The sequence below is a fragment of the Epinephelus lanceolatus genome, chromosome 15 (genome assembly GCF_041903045.1).
Source record: "Epinephelus lanceolatus isolate andai-2023 chromosome 15, ASM4190304v1, whole genome shotgun sequence".
Classification (NCBI taxonomy): Eukaryota; Metazoa; Chordata; class Actinopteri; order Perciformes; family Serranidae; genus Epinephelus; species Epinephelus lanceolatus.
Genome location: NC_135748.1, coordinates 12,758,477 through 12,778,811, shown reverse-complemented (window position 1 = coordinate 12,778,811; position 20,335 = coordinate 12,758,477). Strand labels below are relative to the sequence as shown.

The 20,335-nt window shown below is 39.9% G+C and overlaps 2 protein-coding genes across 3 annotated transcripts in view; one reads left to right on the top strand and one right to left on the bottom strand.

Annotated features, from left to right (window-relative positions):
- Nucleotides 1–4,230, bottom strand: part of eipr1 (EARP complex and GARP complex interacting protein 1) — an 84,609-nt gene extending 80,379 nt beyond the window's left edge. The window contains exons 1-2 of the mRNA XM_033641933.2: nucleotides 4,042–4,230; nucleotides 3,782–3,865 (exon numbers count right to left, since the gene is read on the bottom strand). Coding sequence (XP_033497824.1) covers nucleotides 3,782–3,865; nucleotides 4,042–4,083 — 126 coding nt within the window. The 5' untranslated portion in view covers nucleotides 4,084–4,230. The remainder of the gene's footprint in view (nucleotides 1–3,781; nucleotides 3,866–4,041) is intronic.
- Nucleotides 4,231–4,376: 146 nt separating this feature from the next.
- The window catches only part of trappc12 (trafficking protein particle complex subunit 12), a 52,583-nt gene continuing 36,624 nt past the window's right edge, over nucleotides 4,377–20,335 (top strand). Inside the window, exons 1-3 of one of the 2 annotated variants that reach the window (XM_033642689.2) lie at nucleotides 4,377–4,431; nucleotides 4,910–6,232; nucleotides 10,598–10,714. In XM_033642689.2, coding sequence (XP_033498580.2) covers nucleotides 4,919–6,232; nucleotides 10,598–10,714 — 1,431 coding nt within the window. In that variant the 5' untranslated portion in view covers nucleotides 4,377–4,431; nucleotides 4,910–4,918. The remainder of the gene's footprint in view (nucleotides 4,432–4,909; nucleotides 6,233–10,597; nucleotides 10,715–20,335) is intronic. The other variant, XM_033642686.2, reaches the window with a different exon arrangement.

Below are 20,335 nucleotides of genomic sequence, written 5' to 3'. Positions count from 1 at the left end.
TGTCTAAGTGATAGGGGTGGGCGATATAACGACTATGTGCTTTATATAGATATATTTTCAAGCAAGATATGCATTTAGAAAACACTGTTTATATCAATATAGGGTCAAGTTGCATCACATGACCCATACCAGTGTTCATCTCTCCTCTCTCACACTCTTACAAATGTAATCTCTCTCCATCATCACTTATGACCCACTCTCAGTGTGTGGTGTGAGACTCTGCCCTCTTATTTTCTGTTTTCCCAATGTTTATGGGTGTGTACCACCACAGCACTCAGGTGAGGTCAGTGCTGTATCAAAAGGTAGCGACCAGCTGCCAGAACGTAAGCAGCAGGCCTTCAAGAGATACAGTGCCAAAAAAGCAAATACAGTTAGACGAGACGCCAACTAAAGGATATCTTGGGTTGGCTTTTACTTTCACTTTTGCCAGTGAGCGTGTTTACAAACAGTAACGGATAATCCTGCATAGTATACCTTTAACTTTCAATCGACAGTTTTGATTTTTTTCACTATAATTGATTCAGCACTAACTTGATGAATCAAAATGTCATCAAAAAGTAATCAAAATATTCTATTCCCAAAACTTAAATCCAAAGCACACACACACACACACACACACACACACACACGTCACAATACCAAATCTTAAATCTAACAAACCAAGCAAAATACAATACAATATGTGTAATTTATTTTCCATCCAAAGAAAAGGAACTAATTACAATGAAATATGCAATTATTGGCAACCCTGGCTAGTGTTGCTTTAGGACTGGTAATGAATAGTATGAATGAAAAAGGAAATTAATGAGATACAGATCACCAGCAATACAAGGTTAACAAAATTGCCCATTTGTAAATACTACACTTGTCAGTCATGTCAAGGTTTTTCATTTATTAAATTCATGAATATTTGACATTTACTGGTCAATACAGATGTTCTTCAGCATTTTCTCTGAGGTAACCAAAATGGAACCAATATTGCAGTTATTAATGCTTATGGTTAATATGCTGATCTTTCCATGAACCTTTGTTCTTCAGTATGAAAAAATGTCTTAAGAAATAAAGTATCCTTGAGACAAGAAGAATTGGACTGCCATCTTTTTATATCCACACCCCAGGGAAACAAAAATACCATATAAAAACTTGACCTTTTCGGATCTTTGGGGTCTATTCAAGCATTTGTAACCACTCTTTTTTTTTCCTTTTTTTTTTTTAATTTGCAGGACTAAGCCGTATTGTATGAAACCCCCCTAAAAAACAGAGCTCACCCTTTCTGCACTCAAATCCTGATTGCCTTGAGAAAAGTCAAAGGCAACCACAAATGAAATCTGGATCTAAGGTTGAGGTCTTAGGTTTTAAGCCAAAATTAAGTGTTTAACTTCTCCAAACTTCCTCCGACTCAGTGAGGGTTGGGCATTTTTTTTAATTGGCCCCTCCAAATTTATGTCATCATGCAGGCCAATATCATGCTCCCGTGCAGAAATGTAAGAGTCATCTTTGACTCTCATCTGAATTTTAAAAATGAAATGCAATACAAGAGGTTATTTGGTCATGCTTTTAACATTTAACAGAAATTCTAAAACAAGCCTGTCTGCCTCTGACTTGGAGAAAGTTATTCGTGACTTTATTTCATCCTGTCAAAATTTCTTTGACTTTTATCACTATGTTACATGTTATACTAGTGTAAATAAAAATGTAACCATATGCAATTGATTAAAAAGCAGCTTTTTATTTTCATACTTAAAAGAACACAATCCCTTTCTTTTTAACTTGAGATCTCATGAGCAAACTGAAAACTAAAAAAAAAAAAAAATTATCTTGGCATTGTTTTAGACTCTCAGCTAAAGTTTGATGAACACAAAAAAGGTGGTAGAAAAAATGTTTGGGCTACTCTTCACACCTTTAGGCAAGTTAGACACTGCTTACCATTTAATAAAGATCTTATAAGTATGCATGCAATGGTTTTTTTTCTCATCTCTCACACTGCATAACCTCTTGGTCTCAGGCTTCAGTCTCTGCCTTTAACTACTACCACTACCCCATTCCAAGCAAGCTATCAAAAGTCTGGACAAGAAACCACCAAGATGTCATTACTGCAACATACTAAAGAGGTATAATCTTCTCACTTTTGATGATGTCATTCATTACTCAAACCTCACATTTACATTTAAACGTCTCCACCATCTAGCTCCACCCACTTTCAACAAGTTCATCACTAAACTTCACCATACTGCTTCTAATACCTTAAGTAATTCGGAAGAAAACTGTATAATTAGACACTGTAATACTTTACAAAACTGCATTCTCAATTAAAGACACAACCCTCTGGAATTCCCTACATGACAGCCCAAAGCAGATGCAGGATTTTAAGACGTTTTCCACAACAACCAAGTCCTTGTTAAAACTTGACCACAACTGTAATCATGACACCAGCTAATCATTATTTGTGTACTTGGGTTAATGCTATAAATGTTTGGCGTGCTGTTTTGTTGATTCATTAATCTGTTTAAGAGGTGTATGTGAGTTGTCATTAGTGTAAATACAATACTGGGTTTTCTAACTTTGATACAATACCTAGAAAAATATTGACATTTGGTATAGTTTTTGATTCAATGGGGAAAATTGACATTGAGGGCATACAATTTAAGTTTTTTATTAAATGATAATTATAAATGTAAATATAACAAGGCTATAACATGACAACAGTGACTTTTCTTTTCTTTGTTAATAGCAGAGAAGCGTATGTGAGTATAATAGAGTGAGGAAGGGCAGCTGGTACGGGTGTATTGATACTGAGGAAATTGAGTACTGAAACAGTTTCACATATTCAGTATCCATATGTATCTATAAATTAATACATTTGATAACACTAGTTGGTGGTTGTGGTTGTTGTTGTTTTTGATTATTATATGTACTAATCTTAAGATTTTAAACATGTCATTTTAAAGATTACTCAAACTATAAACGCTAATCAAGGACCTTGTGCTGTAAATAAGCCTAAGTTACGTGTGCGCTGTACATCTGACACTGCTTCTGCAACTGTCAATGTTTCTCTGTACTTGTTCCCTACAAATACCAATACAGTGGCGACACAGTGAAGCAGTGGTTAGCAGTATTGCCTCAAAACAAGAGGGTTTCTGGTTGGTACCTGGGGTGGGGGAGCCCAGGGGTACTCAGGCTTCCTCCAACATGCCACAGACTAGGTAGGCTAGGTTAAGTGATGACTCTAAAGTGGCTGTAGGTGTGAATGTGAGCAAGAATGGTTGTCTGTCTCTATGCGTCAGCACTGTGATAGTCTGGTGACCTGTCCAGGGTGTACTCTGCCTCTCGCCAATCTCAGCTGAGAAAGGCTTCAGCCGCCCCCCAATCTAGTTTTTAATTGATAATCACTTTAGATCATTTAAATATTTTATTGTATCTATGGTTGATTGTTTTCTGTTTAGGTGCATTTACCCTACTTATATGTATTTCATATAAAATTTTCCATGTATAATAAGGTCTTGTCCATTGTTATAATTACTAAGCCGATCAGATGCAGCATCATGTATCTCTCAAAATGAAAGGGTCATGCAGTAACAGCAGGATACACGCACGCTGCTTTTTTCCCTATTATTATCAAAAGACAAACACATAAAAACAATTGCATGGGGACACAAACTAGGCTACTACTATGGACTAAAGGAGTAGAATAGAGGGTGCCTGTTGCTTCTTGATGCAGACAACTAACCCTCCTTTCATCCACATTTAAAGCATATGAAGTGTCTGTCATGAACTGTCTTACCTGGTTGTCAAATTTCAATGACTGTGTGCCCACAAGAAAACGAATGGCATCAGTTTCAGCTGTCTGGGCAGTAAGTGCTCGTGCCTGCAAAGTAGCCACAAAATACCATGACTGTCCATTCACATAAATGACGTTTTTATCAACAGAATAAAATATAACTGAATGTGGAAACAGCTAGGAATTACCAATAAGTGAAATAGGACAGAATTGATAGATCTAGCTTTCCCTCAGTTACATAGTAATGAATGGTGTGACAGTACCTGAAATTCAAGACCATAAATAACAGGAGCGTCGTCCTCCATTTTCTGCGGTGCCTGTTGCCAGAGTTGGAGATTTCTAATCTTTTTTTGAACGTCGTCTCACAATGGAAGCGCTTGAAAAAAATATATATAACTGTGCTACGTACTGCACAAAACACAACATAGTAGCTGCACTTCCGCGATTAAAAAACTGGGGGGAAAGCGTGTGACTAAAATACTACGTAATGTCGGTCTTGCAACGTTGTGTACGATTTGAAACGTACGTAGAAGAAGTCGAGAATACTAAAAAAGACGTTGGAATGAATTTTGACTGCTCTGGGATACAGTACATGGAGCTTTCATTGGGTCTGCGCGTGCGCACTAGAGTTGTAGCTGTCAGACTGCAGCAAGGTAAGAAACATAACTGTGTTTGTGTTTCTGTTTTTATTTGTGGTTTTTCCTCACGAAGTGGAGTGAATAGCACAGTGACGTTGGTACGTTTCGTGTTTTTTTAAAACGTGGGCAGATATTAGTCAGGCGGGTAGTTTACGTTTGCAACTAGCAGCTCAGCTAAGTTAGCGTACGACAGTCAACCGGCTAATGTAGCATTAGCAACATAGCCAGAACCAAAGCAACAACAATTCTCCAGTAACTCGGGTTAATGGTCTTTCGTGACAGCACTTTTAGCATGAATAAAAGGCGTGAAACTTACTCGTTCTCTTTAGATACAGCTCAATGCTGACGATAAGAGCTTGTAATAAATAGCGTATGCTTATAATGACAGGAAGTGCTGCTGCACAGTGTTGTCCAATAACGTACAGAATATAAGTCTATCACTGTTGATATTGACTCAAAAGATAATGTCTTATTGCTGTGTTACATTGTCAAGAGCAGTAAGATGGATAGTGGGGAGGCTCCTGCCCAGCGGCCAGTCACCTTGGACATCACAGTGGAAGATGTAACCAAGGAAACTCCAGGCCCAGACCCTCCGGAGCCAGCCACCAGCCAGACCCCTTCCAGAGAAAACATCATTTCCCAGGAGGACAGCATCGACTTGGGTGGGGACTTTGCCACCCCGCAGGACAGCAGCGCTACACCTTCAGAGAGCCTGATGGACAAGCTCAATGACCAGATGATGGAGAGCGTCATGATTTCTGACTCACCTAATAACAGTGAGGAGGATGATGTAGCTCCCATTGACTCCTTTCTGGATGGAGGGGAGGAGGAAGAGAATGCACCAGAGACATCAGATGACAAAGAGGATCAAAATGAAATTGGACAGAATACAACTGAGATTCAAGTTTCAATCGAGGAACAGGAGAAAGGTGGTGCTGTGGAGGACTTAGATGAGGATTCCAAGGAACAGACAAACACACAAGAGCAAGTCACAGCCTGTGTTTCCCCTCAAGGTGACACGCAGAGCCCATCTGATCTTAAAAGTGGGGAACCATCACCACAAGAAGCTAAAGGGACAAGCCCAAAGGAAGAACCTATACCTGTATGCACCATATTCAGCCAGGGCACCCAGCCAAAGTCTCTGGTGCCTGATGGCTTCCAGCCCACCCTTATCAAGTCCCCCAGCTTCAGCATGGGGACTGGTGGAGGAACCGATGAAGCAGTGACCCCAAGCAAGCTGACGGCCCCTCTTGTGTGCCAGCCCAGCCCCAGCCTCAGTAAGTTCTTCACTGACAATGGACAGGTCAACCCAGCCTCTGATTTCTTTGATTCCTTCACTGCCCCCTCCTCCTTCATCTCTGTTTCAAACCCAAATGCTGAGATCCCTCCTGGTCCCAGCCCAGCGCCCATAGCTCCCACCCCTGAGCGCCAGCTCTCTTCCACCTCCTCCTCCATCTCCACCCCTGGAGGACCTCTGGACTCTGGTGCTCCCACCCCTAGTTCAGTGTTTAGCCCTGCCCCTACTGTAGCCACCTCCAAGTCCCAACCTCCTCCACCCCAAGCAGCCCCAGCTCCAACTCAAGCCCCCGCCCCGGCTACTCAGCCTTTCAGTCAGCTCCAAGCAGTGTTCTCGGGCAGTGATGATCCATTTGCGACAGCGCTGAGCCTGAGTGAGGTGGACAGGCGCCATGATGCCTGGCTGCCATCTGAGGAGACCAGGAAGGTGTTGATCTCTGTAGCCACCCAGCAGTACAGCCCAGCCTATGTAGAGACCAACAGACTCACCATGCCTGGACTCAAGTTTGACAATCTTCAGGTAGGACAAGCATTTGGGCAGTAAAATGCTTTTCATACCACATATGTCAAGTTGTTGAATGCCTTTTTTTTTTTTTTTTTTACAAAGGGTACTTCACAAATATTTCATTTGAAACTCACTTGACATATCATGGGTAGTGCTACTCAGCCTGTGAAAAAAGTTGCTTGTGCTTTGAGACCACACATTTTTAACAGAAAGCCTGCATTACAAACTAGATTTGTGGAGTTTGAAAGACATACACCAGAACAACATTGCGTCATCAAGTGCCATTCACCAAAGTCAGAAATGGGAAAATGCTGAAAAGCTGACATGAAGTTGGTTAACTAAGACTTTCCCACTGACATCTGAGGCACATAAGATACATAGATAGATATTTACTCTTAGTGTGGTAACTGGCTAAATAATGCTTGTGACAGTTACTACTGATGGATAGCTAACTCGAGGGGGAGGCTGCTGCAGTACAGTTATACAGTATAGCAGTATCATATCTTATTTATCAGTTGGCTATTAACAGGTTGGTTATTTGCAGACAAGACTAAAGGGGCATGAGGGTACACTGATCGAACTTAATTTATTAAGATAATCAGGATAAGGCAAGGCCACAAAATAATTAGACATGTCTATAAAACAAATGTTTGTTTAATGAGAAATGAATTCTTACAAATTTGTCAAAATTAAAATCCAAACACACAACAAATTGCATTTACAGCAACTGAATCTTTGTGTTTTTTATCCCCCAAAAAGGGCCTTGATGTTTTGCAAAGTACTGTTATGTGCTGGTCTGCTGTACAGGCCCAACAAACTTGGAAAATCTATGAAAAGATGCATTGTGTTGCATCATGGGAAATGTAGGATCCATTGTCTTTGGTGCTTGAATCATACTGTGGACTGATATTCAGGATACCTCTGCCTTTGCTGCTTGGTTTTCAAGTATTGCTTTTAAAAAAATATTCTTTTGCAAGGCTCCCAAATATGTGGAAGTGCAGAGCTAAATCATTAGAGTAGTCATTTAACACAATGAGAACATATAGTCTATGAATAAAGGCGGCTTATTTTTAGTTGTGAATTAGATACAATAAAAGTATGATTTAAAATGTGTTGTTTTAAATTGAAGAAAAAAGCAAACAGGAATTATTATCCTTACAATGATATTTAAGTTATACTACTGCTTTATTTATATATACATACACATATATATATATATATATATATAGATATATATATATATATATATATATATATATATATATATAGATATATATATATAGATATATATATATATATATATATATATATATATATATATATACAGTACAGGCCAAAAGTTTGGACACACCTTCTCATTCAATGCGTTTTCTTTATTTTCATGACTATTTACATTGTAGATTCTCACTGAAGGCATCAAAACTATGAATGAACACATGTGGAGTTATGTACTTAACAAAAAAAGGTGAAATAACTGAAAACATGTTTTATATTCTAGTTTCTTCAAAATAGCCACCCTTTGCTCTGATTACTGCTTTGCACACTCTTGGCATTCTCTCAATGAGCTTCAAGAGGTAGTCACCTGAAATGGTTTTCCAACAGTCTTGAAGGAGTTCCCAGAGGTGTTTAGCACTTGTTGGCCCCTTTGCCTTCACTCTGCGGTCCAGCTCACCCCAAACCATCTCGATTGGGTTCAGGTCCGGTGACTATGGAGGCCAGGTCATCTGCCGCAGCACTCCATCACTCTCCTTCTTGGTCAAATAGCCCTTACACAGCCTGGAGGTGTGTTTGGGGTCATTGTCCTGTTGAAAAATAAATGATCGTCCAACTAAACGCAAACCGGATGGGATGGCATGTCGCTGCAGGATGCTGTGGTAGCCATGCTGGTTCAGTGTGCCTTCAGTTTTGAATAAATCCCCAACAGTGTCACCAGCAAAACACCCCCACACCATCACACCTCCTCCTCCATGCTTCACAGTGGGAACCAGGCATGTGGAATCCATCCGTTCACCTTTTCTGCATCTCACAAAGACACGGCGGTTGGAACCAAAGATCTCAAATTTGGACTCATCAGACCAAAGCACAGATTTCCACTGGTCTAATGTCCATTCCTTGTGTTTCTTGGCCCAAACAAATCTCTTCTGCTTGTTGCCTCTCCTTAGCAGTGGTTTCCTAGCAGCTATTTGACCATGAAGGCCTGATTCGCGCAATCTCCTCTTAACAGTTGTTCTAGAGATGGGTCTGCTGCTAGAACTCTGTGTGGCATTCATCTGGTCTCTGATCTCAGCTGCTGTTAACTTGCGATTTCTGAGGCTGGTGACTCGGATGAACTTATCCTCAGAAGCAGAGGTGACTCTTGGTCTTCCTTTCCTGGGTCGGTCCTCATGTGTGCCAGTTTCGTTGTAGCGCTTGATGGTTTTTGCGACTCCACTTGGGGACACATTTAAAGTTTTTGCAATTTTCCGGACTGACTGACCTTCATTTCTTAAAGTAATGATGGCCACTCGTTTTTCTTTAGTTAGCTGATTGGTTCTTGCCATAATATGAATTTTAACAGTTGTCCAATAGGGCTGTCGGCTATGTATTAACCTGACTTCTGCACAACACAACTGATGGTCCCAACCCCATTGATAAAGCAAGAAATTCCACTAATTAACCCTGATAAGGCACACCTGAAGTGGAAGTGGAAACCATTTCAGGTGACTACCTCTTGAAGCTCATCGAGAGAATGCCAAGAGTGTGCAAAGCAGTAATCAGAGCAAAGGGTGGCTATTTTGAAGAAACTAGAATATAAAACATGTTTTCAGTTATTTCACCTTTCTTTGTTAAGTACATAACTCCACATGTGTTCATTCATAGTTTTGATGCCTTCAGTGAGAATCTACAATGTAAATAGTCATGAAAATAAAGAAAACGCATTGAATGAGAAGGTGTGTCCAAACTTTTGGCCTGTACTGTACATACATACATATATATATATATATATATATATATATATATATATATATATATATATATATATATATATACATACATATATTACACACACACACACACATGTAGTGCATACAGCGTATGTGAGCAATTTGAGGAATTTATTAAAAGGTAATGATCAGGAGCCAGATTGTAAGCGGCATGCTCCAAGAGTAATCAACACAAAATATGAAAAAATGTGCCTATCACAAGTTTTGAGAGCCCATGGCTTTGTTTTCTTCAACCAACCGTCCTGAACTGAAAACATTTTCATTTAAATTTATGTAAAGCACAGAAAGGTAGCAAATCATCACATTTGAGACGCTAGAACCTCCGACTATTTGCCAATTTTGCTTGATTAAACAACCATATCGGTTGTCAAAATGTTTGTTGATTAATTTTGTGAAGCTCTGCAGATCAATTAATCAATAAACTGTTTCAGCTCTAGTGATTTAAGGTTCGGTAACAACTCTCAGCTCTAATCAAAAGGCTTGGACATGTTCTCTATGAAAAGCAGCCAGCACCCAAGGTAACAACCTTCATGCTAAAGATGAAAATGCTCACAAAGCACATTTTGTGTTTTTTAAAGATTGCAGTGATACCTTAAAAAACCTATGATCACTTATGTCAAGACTTTTATCAGCCTCTAGCTCCACCTTGATCATTCAGATTTAAACAAATGTTAACATTCTACAAAGTTCTTTGGTCTATCACAGAATGACATTGGGTGTATTCTCCTGCTCTGGCACAACAGATAGCGGGAGACACTTACCACTTGTCTATAAGCACACATACACACACCCTTGCTTCCCTCCTGTGTCAGCATATCATGTTATTTCTCATAAACATCCTCTGAGCTCCTTCAACAGAAACATTTATCCGTAATAACAACCCTGATGAAACATCAATTCAGTTATTTATTCAATTGAATCTTATAATGTACGTCCACCTCCCAGCTTAGATTGTGTTCATTATCCCCTCAGTGTGTTTGAATGCCTGCTTGAATAAATGAATAAAAATCAAGGATTTTTTTTCCGTCATCTTGGTGTTTTTGCCCACTAAGAGTCAGTTTTCAGCAAACAAATTAGATCCACTCTAAAGCTGGATTAAAGAGAGCATTTTCTGCAGTCTGTTTTTTGCTCCGTTACTATTTGGGCTGAACATTGTTTTATTGATTGTAATTCTGTCCAAATCTAGGGATGTCCAGATCGAGTTTTTTTTTTCTTTGGCCCAATTCAACTCATTTAACATAGACTAAGTACTGATCTGATGTTTTTAAATCCTGCAGGTAGTACTTAGGTTCCTTAGTGTAAATACCAGCATGACAAATCTCAGGTCTCTTACTTGTACACTTCCATTATGGTCTTTTACATGATGTTAAATTTCTGTGTGTGTACTTTGCTGCAGGGCGACGCTGTAAAAGACTTAATGCTTCGTTTCCTTGGAGAACCAGCAGCAATGAAGCGCCAGGTCCTGACTGCCAGCTCTGTGGAACAGTCCTTTACAGGCCTCAAACAGCTCATCGTAAGTCTGTTCATTTGTTTGTTTGTCCATGTTCACCTCTGATGGTTTAGAAAATCATTCACTGTGTGTCACTGTCTTTACTGTTGTATTATTTTAGCTTTGGTGCTCATTTTCCATTTACTTTGTCTTTGCTTGATCTGCATGCAGTTGGAACAACCTCTTAGCTTGACAGTTCATTCTTGACCCTGAAAACTGCTGTGGACAAAACAATCTTCCCTCAAGGTCCACTCACAACTTAGTGCCAGTTTTCAATTTTTTCACACAGTCTGCATCAGCAAATAGGTTTTGCTTAGTTGACATGTTTAACATTATTCTGAACATCTGCAGTTCCATGACAACTGAGTAATCGTCATCTGCCGATGAAGGCTGTGTAATATGATTGAAAACTCCAAGAACAAGTGAGTAAAGTTGGGCTCAGACTTCAGGAGTTTTGGGATGATTTCCCAATTTACCCATCTTGACAGTCATAGGAGAAATCTTGTCTGGGACTTTTGTCAGTTACAGTGTCCAGCCCAGGTTATCTGGTAATATGAGACAGGGCTTGAAATTAACTTTTTTACATGGTAGCACGGGTCCTCCTAACTTCAAAATGTTAGGAGGACCAGCAAAATTTTGGGAGCACCCACCATAATATAAGAAGCACCAACAGTGTAATCAATTTTTTTTATTGCAAAAAGTCGACATTATACTGTATACATCACATTGTATGTGTATAGTACACTTATCTTTAACAACTTTTTCAGTTGAAGACATTTTTAGAAAAAAACACCACTGAACCACTGAACACCACTGTGAATGAAAGAGAAACCTTAGATGACGATGACGATGATGATGATGATGATGATTCAGTATTATCATCATTTAAGGTTTCTCTTTCATTCACAGTGGTGTTAAGTGGTAGCCTGGCGTTGCCAGACCCATTTTGCAAAACGCAAATGGGTCTGGACACGGAGTGTACGTTTCCTCTATTCCTGAGGGGCGGTATCAACAGCTGTCACTCAAAGTGCACCTTCACGCGATTAGAAAGACGGAAAACCAATCAGAGTAAACGAAACATGTGACGTAGGCTAGCACATCGCCACTGTAAACAGACCAGCAAGCTGCAGCGGAGATGAGCTGTAATGATGTCTGGGAAAGAGTGTTGCCATCTTTGCGGGTTTCCTCCTCACTGTGGACTCCGAGTTGCATGGCTGTGATTCCCAGCTTGGTCGCTTCCCTGACCTGCTCCTCCATGAGAGCAACTAGAGGAGAAACAACAATAGCCACTGGGTTTTCACTGAGTCCCATCTTTTTCCTGATCAGCAGACCCAGTTGGTAAATTAAACTTTTACCAAACCCTGTAGGAAGGACTTTTTTTCAATAAAAGCTTTCAGTGCAGCCGTTTGTTCTGCTTTTAAAGAAGCGCCTTTATGATTGCATGGCCAGACTGATCTGCGGAGCGAAATAGAACATGAGCTCGCAAGATTAGGATGGTTTCACCAGGCTAGTTCAGTGGTGGTTCAGTGGTGTTTTTTCTGAAAAGTATTTCAGCGTTCTCTTCATTTTCTCTTCTTTCCGGCATGAATTAGCTTCGGCTTCTAGTTAGCCCTGAGTGACAGAAGTGCTGCGGTCATGGAGTGATTTGAGGCTAATAACTAATCTAAAATCAGCATTAAAGGTCAAGCTCACGTTTGATTGGTCACTGTCAGCTCAGGAGGTAGAGTGAAGCCTGGGAAAATAGTCGCACCAGAAGAATTATTTACACTCGCACCAGTGCTCCCAATTATATTTTGAGGTTGCACAGATGAAATTTTGGTCGCATATACGACCAAAATGGTCACAATTTCGAGCCCTGCGAGAGGTTTACTGATCCAGTTTTCAACCTCCGGAACTGCTCACAGACTCATCGGGGCTGCCCTGATAATTTTAAACATGTTTGATATTTAACATTTAGATGATTACAGATATGATTACATCAGTACGGAGCAGCTGATGGTGTTACCAAGCAGTGGTAAACGGTCCAGCCTTTTACCCCAACTTTAGCTAGCATACTACTGTTGACAGATATTAAAGCTGACTATTAAAATCTCACCTCTAGATCTCGCTGAAGAATAGACAGTCTGTGCTGACTGCTTTCTCCAGTCATTCTCTCATACAGACTAGTTTAGCCTTCATCTTTTTTCTCACTACAAAGCATTGCTAACATTACAGCAAGCTGTCGCACCACGTCAGTCTCACCTTTGTTTACATCCGCTTACATCTGGTGCATGCATGCTCCCTCATGATAATCTTAGTAATATCCTGTGATGTGCCATAATTTTCAAATCTTATAGTGTGTCCATGTACGAGGTTATCCGATTTCAAAATCAGTTAGGATTTTAGAACTCCTGTAGTCTGATGCTAGCTCAACAGCTTCTTAGCGTGCATAAGTAAAATTGTGTGTTAAAAGGAGAATTCATACAACATACAAATTAGTGTAAATCACATGAAACAAAAATCAGAGGAAAAAAGCCTGCAGTAAAATGTAGGTTAAAATTAGATTTACAAGTTTTACAAAGCAGCAATAGAATTATACTACATACATTCCCTAACAAAGACACATAGCCTACATCACATTCACTTTTATTCTATTCACTCAGCCAAAATTAGGGGTGGCTTCTAAACGTAGATGATTCAGATCATCAGTCATGGAGTCCCCGAATCAAACATCATTTGCCTTTTTCCACTGCCTCTTTGTATACCGAGGCTGGCAGGGTACACATTTTTACAAAGTTAGTCTTGTCTCAAAATTTTCCTAACTTCAAACCCAACTGTTGGAGGGTGCAGCAGCACAATGCACTCCCTGTTTCTGTTTCTACTTGCTGCTACAGTGCCATTTCAACAGCGCTGTCAGCAGCCATCAAGAAGAGACTCTCTGTTGTTGCTTTATAGTTTTTTTCTACTTATTTATAACTGAACTGTTGTAGGACCAGGATTCACACTTTTTGTTTCTTTGACTTTATACAAATCTTTTGTTTTAACTCCACAGATGATGATTAAGGCCAATGATTTAAGGTAAAACGTGAGTCATGTCAGCTGTAATAGGAGTTTAGTGAGGGATGGTTGCTGTGCAGGTGCACTGGACTGTAGTGTTCCTGGCAGAAGACGTGACAAATAAAGTATTTCTCATAATTCTAGATAAGGTGCATTGATGAAATAATGATAATTAGAGAATCCCAAGCTGACCCTAAGGAGCAGTATCTGGGCCGATCTAGGCACAGTGTACTGGATCTTGTCAGCTAAAATAAAGTCGATCAGAATCGATCCTTCCTTTACTGAACTCTTCTGTGTTTTGTCCACCTCAGCCTGCTAGTGTTGCAGCCGGAGTGCAAGTGGGAGTGAAAATTAGAGTGTGTGAATGTGAAAAATGATTAGGTTGCAAACCAGTGATTGACTCGGTTCTGACACTTGAGTTGGCAAAAATTCACTAAACTGTGACAGTAATGAATCCCTTTCTCATTAGCAAAGATCAGTGTACAAAACAGCAGCTTCTCATTTTTAGTTGGCGCAGACTGTCGATTTCAGCGGTTAATATGACAGACATCTTCTGCGGCAGGTCATATCAGCTGTCGTTAATTAACATTAATTCCGTGAGCAAGTTGATGGCAGGCCAAAACTAAACTTGTTTGTGGTCTGTGGTCACAGCGATGTGTGTTTTCCGTAGCAGATCACTTTTCAATTTCAGGAGTCACATTCTTTCAGTTAAACTTTTCATCTTAACATTTTAACCAGGGCTTTTAGTATTTTGATCAAGTAGTTTGTGAGTAATAAGGTGGTTCAGATTTAGAAGGATACAGCTATTATTTCAGTGTGTCAAATTACATTAATCAACATTTTGGTATATGTAAGTAGAGATTCATCAATGCTGCATTTTTAAAGGCTGATTTGATAGCCAGAATTTCAAACAGGGAGAAGCCATTACCTGAATATCAAAGTCAGAGTAATAAATAACTAAATAAATATATACTGTAAATCTGGAACTGAACATCAGTATTAGAGTAACTCATAAATACATTTGGAACTGATTATCAAACTAACAGTGAAAAATCTAGATGGGAGTGATGCTATATTTTTTGAGCTATTCATTTTCCTTGAAGTCAACCTGAGATTCTCACAGTGGCATTACTGTAACAGTGTGTATGGAGCTTACATGCAAAACAGTGATCAGAGATATTTTGTAAATCTTTCTCAATAATTCATAAAACAAAAAAACAAGACAAGGTCAAAACCTAGTGTATGGCTGGACTGTATATGAAACACTAGAGGGCTTTTATTTTGGAACGAGGACTCTTAATTTTAAACAGAAAATGATGGCATTAGTCACGGACTCATGGACTTTTACTGTAGCGCTAATCGTGTTACAGTGCTGGATCAGCAGTCGCTGTCCAGGCAAAATGTCATGTAAATACAAGTTAAAATTAAAAACAATACAGGTGGATACAGCAGAGGGGGCCTGCTTTGTGTGGAGCTGTTCCCACTGATGAAGCTCCTTTTTGCTCGTTCTTACACAATCCTCCCCTCCTCAGCCCCAGTCGGTGATGTATGCCCCCACGTGACTGGTTAAGGCTGTGCAGCCATCGACCACAATTGGAGGCAAGTTCTACCAATGAAGATAGTTTGTAAAACCTCTTATTGGCCGATTAATTTGCCAGACTAAAACTATAAATCGGTGGACCGCTAAATATAAGTTTTGGTTTGGACTTGGTATTGGCAGATACCTAATATTAAAGGACCTGGATTAGAATCAGGGCCAATAAAACTTGATTGGGATATCCTTAATGATAATGCTGAGTATTGTTTTCAAAGGTTAAATTAAAAAAGAGAGGAACCACATGCACATAACAACTCAAAATATTTTAAAGCAGTATTTAACTGCTGAAAGATGGTCTTTCTTTCTTTTCTTTCTTTTTTTTATAAAACTGTGCAGTGGGAAGACATTTGACATTGGTGCCATATGACCAGACAAAACATGTCTGAAAAACCTTTCAGGCAAGAAATAGGCATCATAATTCTATTTTTTTTACAATGCAGGAAACGTAAGAAAGTATGGTGCCAACTTTTTGCTTGCAAACTCTCCCATTATAGCTAAACAGTGCACTAAAATATGGTTCTGAAGACGTTTTAGGTGAGAAACAGACATTACAGGAAAAGAATCTTGGTTTATGTTTGAACATCACTGCCTAGTTTTAATGTTTGATCTGAGTTTGGTCTGAGTTTGAGAGAGAGAAAGAGAGAGAGGGTTGTCTCGCTCTCTTGATCTGCTTCTGTACTCTTTGTGTCTGTGGTGGCAGCGGTCATGCAAAGATGAGGAAGTACAATCTAATGTTCAAGTAACAGCCCTAGAGCCAGGGAAAAGATTTGAGCTGGGAGATGAGCAGGGACGTCTACGCACCGGAAAGATAGAGGGAAGTGTACCGTAGTTCATTTACACATAGTACCCACATTGTTATGATACAAAACCAGTTGAAAATCGGCAAAGTATCCCTTTAAAGCAGCTTCTCCAGTCTCTGAATCAGTGGCTTTAGATTTTGTGCATTGTCAGTGCCACGGTTGCTTTCTCGGAACATTACCGCTCACTTTCTGGAGGTAAACGATGAAACCACTGGTAGGTTACCACAGCTTAACATCCTGTGGTTTTCGGCAGCTTGTCAGACCTTTTGACAGTCAGCTTGTACATTCACTGACTCTACTGAAACTGCTGGGTGGTCAGGCTTCAGCTGACTGAAAACAGTGAATCATTCGTCTCCTTTCTGTTCATATTACGTTCCTCTGCTATTCTTCTGCAAAGCATAAAAATGCCCGTATTTCTTTGTGACCGTGCAGTCTCGCCTCATTCCCTTCCCCTGCTGCCATCTATCTATCTATCTCTCCAGCCCTCTGCGTTCCCTCCATCATAATTTCTGACCCACAAATGACCCTGAGAGACAGTTGTTATTTAAAACATATGCACAGCAGCAGCAGACAGTGTGATGGAGAGAGGGGAAAGAAGAGAGGAGGAGGGGAGGGGTGGAGTGGAGAGATGGAGAGGTGGAGATCCACTCGGCTCACAAGTTCTTTTCTCCTGCTGTGCCCATGTATTATGCATGGGACTGCTGTGCATATTTCAAGGGCCTTCTGGACTTGGTGTATATATACACACACACACAAGATGGTACTTTCAGCTTGCAGTCATCTGCACTATATGGTGTAGGTGAGTGTGTGTGTGTGTGTGTGTGTGTGTGTGTGTGTGTGTGTAAGAAGATCATACGCTGTCTGCCAATTGGTGTGGGTGGCTCCCTGGAGCAAGAGGCAAAAGAAAGGAGAGAGACAGTGAGCCAGAAAGGTAATGTAGGCCTACAGGAGAGATGTCAGGGAATGACAAACAAAGGAAGAGAGAGAAAGCAATGTTGTGTGTGAGATATATGGAGGCAGAAGAGGGCTTCACCTGCCCAGAGCACACGCGTACACACGCTCAGGTTTTACCTCGGAATGTGGAGAGCCACTGTGGGTACAAATTTTAGACCCTACTAATTTGATTTCTTGATTACCATCTTGATTTTTTGTAGTAAATAAACATTAACGTCAGCTTCTTCTGCATCACTGGATTATGAATTTGTGACAGTCGCAACAGGTCCGCCATTGTCATGATGTTGTGACATGATGTCCATATTATGCAATGTGATTGATTAATGCCTTTATTTTCATCCAGAAAAATTACACCATTTTTTTTTTGGGCCAGGTAATATTCATGTTTTGTTTGAAAGTACTGATGGCAAAAGCAACAGTTGGGAAAAAACTGACATGAGTTAATTGCATGAAAAAAGTGCAGTAACCACAATACTTAAAATTAAAACATTAATATCATGTTCATTATAGCCATATGATAATATCATGTAAATAATCCAGCACCTTTTAAATTAATTCCATTTCTTTCCATTCTCACTTTGTCTCCCTCCCCCAGAGCCATCTGGTTCTCTTATTACTATCCATTAAGTGTAATTGCTCTTCTTGTACGCTTTTGTGCAATTGGGGTTACAGACTCTCTCTTCACCTCCCTACACTAGTATTTTGAGTGTAATTCATGTGCCAAAAAAAGAAAAAATTCTCAATAAACAAATTTAAAGATGAATTTGAATGACAGCGTTATTATTAATTCATCCATTTCAAAATATCTATAGATGTGACAGTATTGTTATCGTGAACTCTTTAATAATCAAGTAGTAAAAATCTGATACCGTGCTAGCCAAAGTCCAGACTGAAATATCTGAACTTCTGCCATGGTTTGCCATAAAATTTGATCTAGATATTCATGTTCCTCAGAGGATGAGTCCTGAAGTTTTTGACTGGCACATAATTCTGACATTCATGGTTCCCAGACGACATATCCTAATGACTCACACTCTCAAACTCCATATGGAAAAGGGGAACAAATAGTCAAATTTTCTATAGAACAGCCAAATCTGATTCAACACACATTATTTTCAGTCGAGTATGGCCCTAGTTTTTTAATCCCATCTAAGGATAGACCGATACATCGGCTGGCCGATATATCGGGCCGATATTTGAGTTTTTTACTTGTATCGGCATCGGCCGATACGCGCGTGGGTTCGCGGATTTATTTTTCCCTGGCATGATTTACAGACAGGCATCCACGGGCAGCTCTGTGTTGCCAGAAGACCCTGCAGCGCACATGCAGCGAATCCTACTGTGTACAGTAGTTGTTGTTTTATTTATGCTTCAGCTTAAATATTTGTTTATTTTATAAAGACATTACTGGAAGATTTAAGAGCACTGAACTCTTTTTTTTATTTGAATGTATAATAATAATAATAATATTCTACCTGTTCTACCTCAACTTTCCATCTTGTTTTATTTTTTACTGTTCAATAAATGTTTCTTATTTTAAACTTGAGACCTGTAATATTTGTTATCATTGTGTCATTTTTTTGATGTAAATTGAGGGAGCAAAAGCAGTATCGGCCCCAAATATCGGCTCAAGAAAATCGGCAGTCCATAATCGGTCATCGGCTAAGGGTGATGGAAAAAAATCGGTATCAGCATCGGCCCTAAAAAATCCATATCGGTCTATCCCTAATCCCATCACATGCTTGCAAAACTAATGGCATTCCCATCAGCCTGAGTGATAATTTTGTGTGTACTGCTAATTAACAAATGTTAGTAGCATGTTAGTCTCTATATACAGACTCTACATTCAGTGAATGTAGAGTCTCAAACCCCGGAGATCTTGCCTCCGGAAGAAGAGCAGAAGAGCCCTGGTTTCCGGTGCTAGGCTGTTTGTAGTCCGCGTGGTATTGATCAATCACGTTTGAGCTGGCTGCAGTTGTTGCCAGGTTAAACGGTCCGTGCGGTGAACTAACGAGGCGGAGCATGCACTGCAAACGTCACTGCAAACTCTGAATCCATCGCAATGGCTCAGCATATTTACTTATATATAAACGGAAGTCGGAAACGCAAATTTCCCTCCTAAAACCGGAATTCCAAAAAATCGGAGGCTGTATCGCCATCTGCCGGAAGTCAGACCCCGAATACAGCCGATGGGTTCCGAGAATGGTAGCATGTCAACACCCTAAACTACGATGGTGTACATAGTAAACAATACTTGCTAAACAAGAGCATCTTTGGATCTTTGTGCTTTCATATTAAGCTCAAAGCATAGGTGTATGGAGGTGCAGTCTTGCAGAGCTGCTAGCGCAGTTGTAGACTGTCCTACTTACTGATAAGCAAGTCAAACGAACCTGATTATTAGTAAATGAACTTAACCTTTAATTTCATGTTGCGAAACACGTTATGTAGATACAGAGGACTAAAGTTTTCACATTAGCGATGCCCCTGGTCTTACGTTTCATTGTTAGTAGCATTACAAATGTCTGGAAAATACTTAAAATTTCCCTTGATCAATATTTTCCCACCGTAATATATTCCAATTCATGCCTCATGTTGCAAATTAGCGCAGGATGTCCTTGGGCATCACCAAAGACTTATTTCAACTAGGAAAACCCGTATAATTTGATACTTGTGATTCCTAGGAAATTCTCTTTTCACTTCCCTCTTTTTCACTGAGAGTCCAAAGGTCAGAGCCGGCTACAGAGCATCTCTCTGGCTGCTGATTGAGATTCAGTGTCTTGTTCAACAACACTTCAATAAGGCTGGTGATTGCTGACACAGAGACTTGAACCCAGGACCTCCAGCTGAAGGACAACATCTCTACTCACTGCATCACCCAGTGTGGAGTCAACAAATCCTGCTCCCTAATAAGGAGCTCTGTTTGGTCTTGATCAGAGCAGCCTCCGTGTTGACGGTTTCGCTGACATAATGATCATTGACTGAGTCACTCCCACTGATGAATGAATCAGACACCATCTGCCTTCTCCATCTACTACCATCTACTTGCATTCATATGATTTACTTACCAATAAATTATGAAGTATCCAAAGTTCTAAGATCAAACAAACTCATAGATCAAAGCTGTCGTGGGTGATGTAGCTCACTAAGCTGGGAGGGGAAGTTGAAATTGAGAAAATGAGGATGTGCACAAGCAGAACATACACACACATTGACTCACATATATACACAGGGAAGTGGGAATGTCAGCAAGCATGTGGC